Raw genomic sequence first — 9,352 nt, forward strand, 5'->3', positions numbered from 1 at the left:
ATGACTAGTCGTTGGCCATGATTTTCTTAGAATAATCAGTGCTCTTTTTTTAAAAAAATAAAAATAAAAATAAAAATAAAAATAGAGACTCTGGATTCTGTACAGCCTGGATGAGCATGATTTAGGCATTTCACACTTTACTCTCTAACATCAACGACAATTACAGGAGTGTTGCATGAGCAAACACATGCTGACTTCACATGCCAAAAAAATATTTATAGTTTTACGTTTATGATTTTTTTATTAAGTTTCATGTCCATTTATCAAAATAAAGTTTTTATCGTAGCACCCTTTGTAAATTGTTAGCATTTTTTATACAATAATTGTCAAAATATCATGTTAATTGATACAATTATTTTTATAATAACCATTTTAAATGTAAATTGTGATTCTGTATGTAATATCATCGGTAAACTTACACATTATTATACTATTTAATTTTTTTTAATTTTTTTATGATGATTTTTTTGATATATACATAAGAAAATTCCTGATTGTGTTTACTAACAGATCTAACGACAATAAAAATTCAATTGATAAATATTACCGTAATATATGAATGGAAAATTTTAGTTGATATTTTTATTTGAATTTGTCAATTTTTTAATAGTGGATGAAAGATGCTTATTGACTTGAATTTAAGAAAATATTACGCTAGAACAAATGAGGCAAGATTTAAAAGAAAGCTACACTTTGTATTTGCTGCAAATTAAATAACCGATAATTCCCTCTTTCAGTTTCATTTCCTCCTCTGTTTCCTTCTTGTTTGGGTTCAATGGCTGAGCTCGTACCAAACTTCCATCGCACCAAACAGCCTACTAATGGTTTCGGCTCGTTAGTAAGGGTCCATTGCTGAGCTCTACGAACACTTGCTAATAAGGAAAAGATGGGAGTTCTTGTTGGTTTGGGCCTACTGCCCACTCAATTACTCGATCTTGAAAGGTGGACGCATGAAGTTTTCTGGTTCTGAACAAGGATCTATAAATTAAAATATGGAGTCCTCCCCTTACCACATCAAGAACAATTAAAAAAATAAAAAGAAAAACCCCTTCACTTACATTATTGGATTTGGATGAATTACAGGAACTGGATGAAAACGGAATGAAGACGATCAATCACCTTAGGTTGGGGGTTATGATCTGAAATTAACCTGCATCGATTTTTTTTATTAAAAAAACATATTTTTTTGGTTTATAAAAATTTTATTGATGTTGTTTTGATTGGATAAACCAAATCATTAAAAATTCAATTGGATTAATTACATCAATATCTTATCTAATTTAATTAAAAATCTAATTTAAATTAGACTTTAAGATCTAGATTTTTCAAATTTTTCAAGTTAATCTACCAAACCAAACAAAGATTAATAACTATGATATTAGTACCTGGATACTCAGTATATATATTGTAAAATGATTTCAATTTCAATACATGCTAGCTAATAAAAAAATAAATGGTTTCATTTTATTATTTTTTTATCTCGTAAAAATGATTTCCAAGATGCATCAAATAAAGAAAATAGGTAGATCCATTTACTCTGATTTCATAAACATTCTGCAGGGCCTAATTGGTAACTGTTTACTGGCCGGGGACTGTTCAATAACCAAATTTTAAAAAGTATAAAAACAACTTTTTTTAAACCACAACCACAACAGCTACCGCAATGCCAAACACACTCTAAAAGTAAAAAAAACAATTTTATAAACTTCTGGATTACAAATATTTTCAACCACCGTGCTATATCAGAAACAAAAGGCCAGTGTCCACACACATATGAGACCAGAGACATTGCAAATCAAAGCCATATCAGGTGAGAAAGATACTAGTTAAATCTGAAGGATCTTCCAAAAAAGAAGTCCCTTTCACCATTATTGATCAAGTCATTGTTAACAGTGGATCCAGGAGGGGAAAACCTGTTTGAGATGGCCTCTAGGTCAAGCTATTCAGGGCTACCATCTAATCTGTCTTATAAGCTGAAAAGACTCGAGCTTCCATTATTCTCAACTCCCCCAATTTCGTATGGTTCTGCTCTGATTGGGAGGAAGGTCAAACAATATTTCTGGATTTGTTTTCGAGCAAAAAAACACGTAATTTGTATCACACTGCTGATATTGGCAGGTTATCCACTGCTGATCAATTCTGGAGTGTAGCAGAACTGAACTCCCACAGGTCTTTGCATTATTTATGTTAGAAATAATATAAATTATATATTGAAATTTTATTTAACAGTTTAAATTATTGAGTTGAAATGGATTTTTGACATGGTATTAGAGCTTTGATAACCAAGCGGTTATGAATTCGAATCTCACCATCTTATTTATTTGATAAAAATTAAGCACAAGATAACATGAACATGTGTAAGTTTCAAGCTTGAAGGGCTTTTCTTGAGAAGGATGTGTTAGAAAATAATATAAATTATATCCTGTAACTTTACATAATAACTTAAGCTATTGAATTGAAATGGTTTTTTGTGAGAATCTAACATAGTTCATCTTGGAATTTGACATGAATCTAATCCATTTCAGCAATGGAACAGTCTCATAGAGCGATTCTTTTTATCGAGGAAGACAGGGATGATGTGATTCATAAATTGTTGCTTTTGGAAGTTCTTTCAAGGGTTGGTTCGTGTCAAAACGTTCAATTACAGGCCTAATTCAATAGTGTTTTAGCAGGAAAAACGTTGTGCGATTGTCTTCAAAGTACTTTCACATCAAATTATGGAACTGAAACCTGTTTCAATGCTTAAACATTGCCGAGACGACTTGACTTCAAGTCCCTAATTTTTTCACATCATACATGCACACTGCATTCACCACATTTGCTTGTGGGGATTTATTTTTTTTTTTTTTTTCCATTTTTGGTTATATATTGAAAAAAAATAATCAATGAAATTTACTTTCTGATTAGAAAAAAAAACCCATGTTTTAAAGCGAGGAAATTATTTTCTAATTTAAAAAAAACACAACACATTTTCTATGAATGACTCAATATACACAATATATAATAATAATAATAATAAATAGAATACATGTAGATAGATTTAGAAAATAACTTGTAAGAATATATATCCCCTCATCTCTCTATCACTCCCATGTTCATGCATTATTCAACTTTGGGTGGCACACCATACCCTCCCTTTATCAAAGTGCTCTTTTGAAACCAAAAATCTTTCCCTTTCCAACAATAAATAATGACCCTTTTTCCATATCTTTCTAAGGCAAATCCATATAGGGTAGTGTATAATAATCATCTCATCTCATGTCAACTTAATTAAATCCTTGGATTTAGTGATTAACTGTACTTAATCATCGGTATAATACAACGTTAATTCACTAACAAACATTCAAAAACCCAAAAAAAGAAGAAGAAGAAGACTCAAAACCCTCAAGAAACTGCCTCTCATTACCAGCTTTAATTAATCAAAATTAACTGGACCTAACCCTCTAGAGTCTAGAGCTTAAACCCTTTTTTAAGCACTAATTAATCACACTTCACCGGGAAACAGCTTGCGTTTTTGGCCGGAGATATATCAATCTCTATCAGGTTATCCTCTTCAACGTGAAAATCCAAACCCGGATCCAAACCCAAACCCATATCCTTCTTGGTATCACTGTGATCAAGAGCTATCTCTATCAATAGCCCTTCTCTATCCTCCTCTTCCCATTTAAAGCAACACCTCTCCGGCATGTCCCACTCTCCGGCAACTGAAAACTCACCGTCAGAATCCGAATCAGAATCCGTTTCCGGGTAATACATAGCCAAAGATGGATATCTTTCCAAACCACCAAACCGAGTCGGATCCTGAACCGCGTCCTTCTCATTCGGATTCTCCTCCTCTTCTCCTTCATACCCCTCGTATATAACCTCCAATGGAGCTCTGACATCCCATTCAACGGACGACCCTTTAAGTTCCAGGTTCGGATCCGGGTCAAAATGACTCTTTTCAGCACATTGGGTAGCACCCCATTTGTCTGCAAGAGTCAAAGAGCAAGAATTTGAAGCTCTACCGAAATGGGTGTCTTTGTTTTGCTTGATTTCAATGGTTTCATCGCCCTCAGTGACTGAAAGTTGGAGTCTTTGAATTGCACCAAGGCGTAAGAGCAAGAGCAAGAGAGTTAAAGTAATGATCAGTATAGAAGAGATTGAGTGCTTGTGTGCTTGAGGGAAGTATATGAGAATTAGCGTGTAGAGAGTGATGATGCAGGAGAATAGAGGATTATGAGAAAGATTAATGGAAGTCATGATTTCAATGATGAGAAAAGAGATGGAATTAGAATTCAGTTCCCATGAAAGATTTTCCATTTTCTTCCATAAAAAAGGAACTAAAAGGAGAGAATTTGGTTTAGAGAAGTCTAGGAGTTGAGATTTTGGACTACCATTTGAGAGTCAATGGATTTAACAAGACATGCGAGAGAAGGAGAGAAACAGCAGTGGGGTTTAAAGGAGATTGCTCTGTGGGGTTTATATGCTTTTGTGTGTGTGTCTGAGAGAGCGAGAGCGAGAGATAGGTAAAGTGCGCGTAAGAGAGAGGCATGGAATATGTTAGAAGGGTTCCATGGTGTATTTGGCCACTCTACTATAAATTTTGTTGATTTTGATCCCTTTAAATTTATTGTCCAAATCTCATCCTCTTATTCTCTATTTCATAAACATTTGATCCTTCTATCAATAATGAAGCTAAATTAGACTGCTAAGGGTCTGTTTGAAAACATGGTGCAAATCATGTTTTCTCAAATTTTGAATTTGTTTTGCTATTTTTTGTATATATTTTCAGATTATTTTAATGTGTTGATTTTAAAAATAATTTTTTTTTAAAAAAACATCATTTTAATGTATTTCTAAATGAAAAGCATTTTAAACTGCAATTGCTACCATAATCTTCAGCAGGCCCTAAATATAAAGGGAATATTGTAGAATGAAGGAAAAATTCTATGCAGATCTTGCTCAATTAATTTAAAATATTATATGTGAGATACAAATAACTACAATATTAGCAAGATAAATATGGGTTATTTTTTAAAAAAAATTAAAATTCATTTTTCCCTTTTTCTATTTTAACAAATACATTCATGTTCTCCTATAAACATGTCTTTTTTTTTTTCCAGTATTCAAAATATAATTGGTGGGATATATATATATATATATATATATATATATATATATATATATTTTAAAAAACACATTCATGTTCTTCTATAAACAAACATGTTTTTTTTTCTTGCATTTGAGTATAACGGATACAATTTCTTAAAAAAAAAATATATTTTTTTTATTTTAACAAATGCATACATGTTCTCCAATAAACTTTTTTCTTTCTCGGTGGAATTTCTAATTTAATCATATTGAGTTGGAGAGGCAAGAATAGCGTAGAAAAACCTAAAAAAGAGAAATAAAACTAAGGTAGTAATCTAAGATAAAATTAAGAGTAGAGGGATTTATACACACCTTTTATCAATATCAAAGGGCTGTTGGGTCTGTATCACTGTTCAAGCACAAAGATGGGCTTCAATGGAGCATCTAACCAGATATGGCTTCACAGTATCCACAAAATCCACCGTCAACTCCTTCGATTGTTGCATTAATTTATGGATTTAATTACTACTTTTGATTGATTTTTGTGCCGAGGTTTTTTAAGCACATATATAGTTTCAAGATAGAATCCAACTTGATTTCATGTGTTCCTTTGTTTCTAAGATTGTTTGATTAGTTCTTAATTCATGAATCTAAACCCCCCTCCTTCCATTTCTCAATTCAAGTTTCAAGGCAGTTCATTCATTAGAATTTTTTTAGAGGAGAAAGAATTAATCTGGAAAGTAATTACTTTTTGATATGCTACTATAATTTCTTGGTTTAAAATAGTTTTTGTATTTAGATGTTTTTTAAAATATTTTTGTCTTGAAAAAGCATTAAATTAATTTTTTTAGTGTTTTTTTTATAATGTTAATGTATTTATAATTAAACAGGTAAATAAAAAAATACTTTTACAAATTCAACAATAACATTAGAAAACCAAAGAGTGTTGGTTTAGTGGTTAAGACATTGTTATATCCTTGTAAGGGTGAAAACACAAGTTTGATCTCTAAGAAGCGCACTTTTCGGGAAGGGCAGCCACAAACCTGAATGAGACTAATCTTATCGTTTAAACCAACGAAGTGTTGGTTTAGCGGTTAAGACACTATTATATCCCTGCAAGATGAGAAAACAAGTTCGATCTTCAGAAAATATATTTGTTGGGAGGGGCAACTACGAACCTGAACGACACTAGTTTTATTGTTTAAAAAGAATATAAAGATATCCAAATAAAAAATAATAATAATAACATAAGAAAACTTGGAGTCCCAATAAAATATATAAATGGACTTTTGGGACAATGTGGATTGGAAAACTTTTTTCGGGCGGGTGGACATTGCATTATTTTGGTGGGCACAATTATCTTTTGAGAGAATTATTTCATCCTTTTTCTTGCATCTACTTTAAGTCGAACAAAATCCTTACCTTTGGCCATTCTTTTTTTTCTTTCTTTCTTTCATGGCCTTTGTAGGTACCCATCTCCTTTTCCATGAGACGGCATTTGTCTTGAAATTTTGGTAAATTTTCTTTTCCTTTTCCCTCTCTACACAATTCATCGTGGACTTTTCAAGTTCGGAGATCTTGCTTTATCCCTCGATGAAATTATGGCTATGGTTTTCGATCGAATAGTCCAAGAGAACTTGTCAATTTCTTCGGAAGTGAAGCAATTCTTTAATTTTGGCCTTGCGAGTGGCTTCGGAAGTGCATCTCTTGGAATCAATACGGCCAAAGCTCGGAATTAAGTTAAATAATTAAGTAATAAAAGTAGAAAATAATTTCCTTTTAGCTTAGACTTCAATGCAGAGCTCGAGAGGATGGCCTTAGATATGATCTCTTGAAAAGAAAGGAAATATGTTCAATACCGTAGAAGCGTGCACTCACTATTTCATATTTCATCCATTTAAATTGAATCATATATGATAATTAATAATGGAATTAAAAATGATGTATTTTGTATGATTTAGAAGAAAGGAAATAACATAGAAGAATGGAAATACATCCATTTTAATACATGGTTGTCAATATTTTATGCAACTCAATTTAAATGGATGGAGTATAAAGAGATCGGTATTCTTGAGATAATAGAAATATTTTTCTCAAGGGGTTGGGTGTACATTTTTTTCGGCCATCGATCATGGTTCAAGTCTCAAGCTAATTAATTGTGAAATTAAAAACCTTAGAGCATAATTTATCCTTAATCAAATAATGTTCTAAATTACTATATGTAAAAGTTGATTTGAAAATATTAACAAACTTAACCATTATAAATAATAATAATAATAAAAAAAACAAATAACAACAACAACAAATCATGACTAGTGTTAGCTTAATAAATAATCAAGACATTGAATTTGTTTAATTATAGATCATTAATTCAAATTGTACATTTAAACTAAAATTAAGACTAAACTAAAAACTTCAAACAATAATTATTAATTTTAAAAAAAAAAGAATTAATTAAAAAGAAAAAAAAATAATGCTAAACCCGTTAAACCCAGGAGATATGTAACATTAAACTAATCTAAATAATTATATTTAAAAATAAATAAATAATAATAATAATAACAACAATAATAACACCGGTAAAGCAGCAAGAAAACAAGACACATAAAAAAACTAAGACAACTTAAAAAAAAAAAAAACGACTAAGCAGTTTTACTGTGGAAATAAAAAAATTAATAAAAAAGAAAAACAAAAAAAATAATTTGAGCCGTTAAACCTGGAATGCGTGTTATAAAAGTTTGAGATACGAAAAAAAAATGAAAAGAAAAACAAAAGCAAAAAGGTCAACCAAGGCTCGATAGCGACTCATAAAAGAGGTTTCATAAAATGAAAAACCGATTAACTCGTTAAATCCGGAATACGTGTTATAAAAGTTTAAGCAAATTTTTTTATCCATTAAAAAAAACAAAGAAAAAATGAAGAAGGCAAAAAGAAAACCAAAACCAGTAGCAGGGATCAGTGTTTTAGGACTGCACAGTGTCCATAGTAAAACACTGATCCCCTATATATCAATTTTTGCTTAGCATGCACGTGGTGATCTCCATTAAAGCTAAGGTCTCCTTCATCAACAAAAGCATTTTATAGCTCATTGAAAACCTACTCCAAGAAAGAATTAAGGGAAAAAAAAAAAAAAGGGTTCTGCATGCCTCCATGGATTGATCTATACTCAAAGGAATAGAATTTTCTCTTTAAAGTTTAGGAATTGTGGTAATTTTTGTTTTTTAGTGTTTTTTAAAAATATATTTACCTTGTAAAGAAATTAAATTAATATTTTTATTGATTTTCAATTATTTTGATATATTAATATAATTTTTAAAAAACAATATGATTTTTTTAATTAATATATTTTTAAATAGAAATTATTTTTAATAAGCACTAAACTACAACATAATACCAAACACGTTATTTCTCAACATTATATATAATATATATATATATCCACCACTATAAAACCCTAACTTGGCTTCTAAGAAAATGCAAAGAAGTGAATGGACATTAAAGAAACATTGAATTTCATTGCAGGGTCCCCTGTGGACTTTTGCATGCCCATTAATTGGTTATGGTAGAGTTTTGATATTTCAAAAGAAAAGGCTGTTCTTTTAGGTGTTAGATCTCACTCCTACAAAAACTTTTTCCTTTGTTCTTAGAATTATTTCCTTGATCAAAATAATTTACAATTATTACGGTTTTTTTTTTTTATAACATGAATCTACAAATATTTGGTGTCCTAATACATATATAGTATTTTTACTATCGGAAGATAACACGTGGAGTTATGAAAAATAAATTAAGTTTGTGATCAATTGAATTTATTTTTCATATTTCTCCAAACTATTTTTTTTACTATTTCATACAATGTGATTTTTTTCTGAGTAGAGTAGAATTATTAGTTTATTACACTCAATTACCTCCGAAACCTGCTTTTGTATCAAATCAAAGAATTTCTAAACTAATAAGGAATCGAGCATATTTATGAGCTGCTTGTTGTCGGAAACCATGCCAAAAAGCTGTGTAGGTTTTTCATTTTAAAAATTCGTTTTTTTTACGAGGTGCTAAGCTATCTTGATAATGTCTATTTTTTAATTTTTATTTTATTTTTATCTAAATATTTTTTAGATGTTTTTTTTTTTATAATATTAAATTATTGGATTTTTTTATATAATATTAAAGTGTTGATGTTATGCGTCTATTTGATATTATAATAATTTTTTTTAAAAAAATTGTTTTTAATTTGAAAAAAAATACTTCATTAATGTTTTTTAAAATATTTTTTTATAAT

General features: G+C 30.1%; 1 protein-coding gene across 1 annotated transcript; it reads right to left on the reverse strand.

Annotated features, from left to right (window-relative positions):
* Nucleotides 1-3,256: 3,256 nt before the first annotated feature.
* Nucleotides 3,257-4,489, reverse strand: LOC118047383 (uncharacterized). Its single transcript, XM_035056672.2, has one exon. The coding sequence runs from the start codon at nt 4,300-4,302 to the stop codon at nt 3,481-3,483; it is 822 nt and encodes a 273-aa protein (XP_034912563.1). The 5' UTR covers nt 4,303-4,489; the 3' UTR covers nt 3,257-3,480.
* Nucleotides 4,490-9,352: the final 4,863 nt, after the last annotated feature.

The sequence above is a fragment of the Populus alba genome, chromosome 4, assembly GCF_005239225.2.
Source record: "Populus alba chromosome 4, ASM523922v2, whole genome shotgun sequence".
In the NCBI taxonomy this organism is placed as follows: Eukaryota; Viridiplantae; Streptophyta; class Magnoliopsida; order Malpighiales; family Salicaceae; genus Populus; species Populus alba.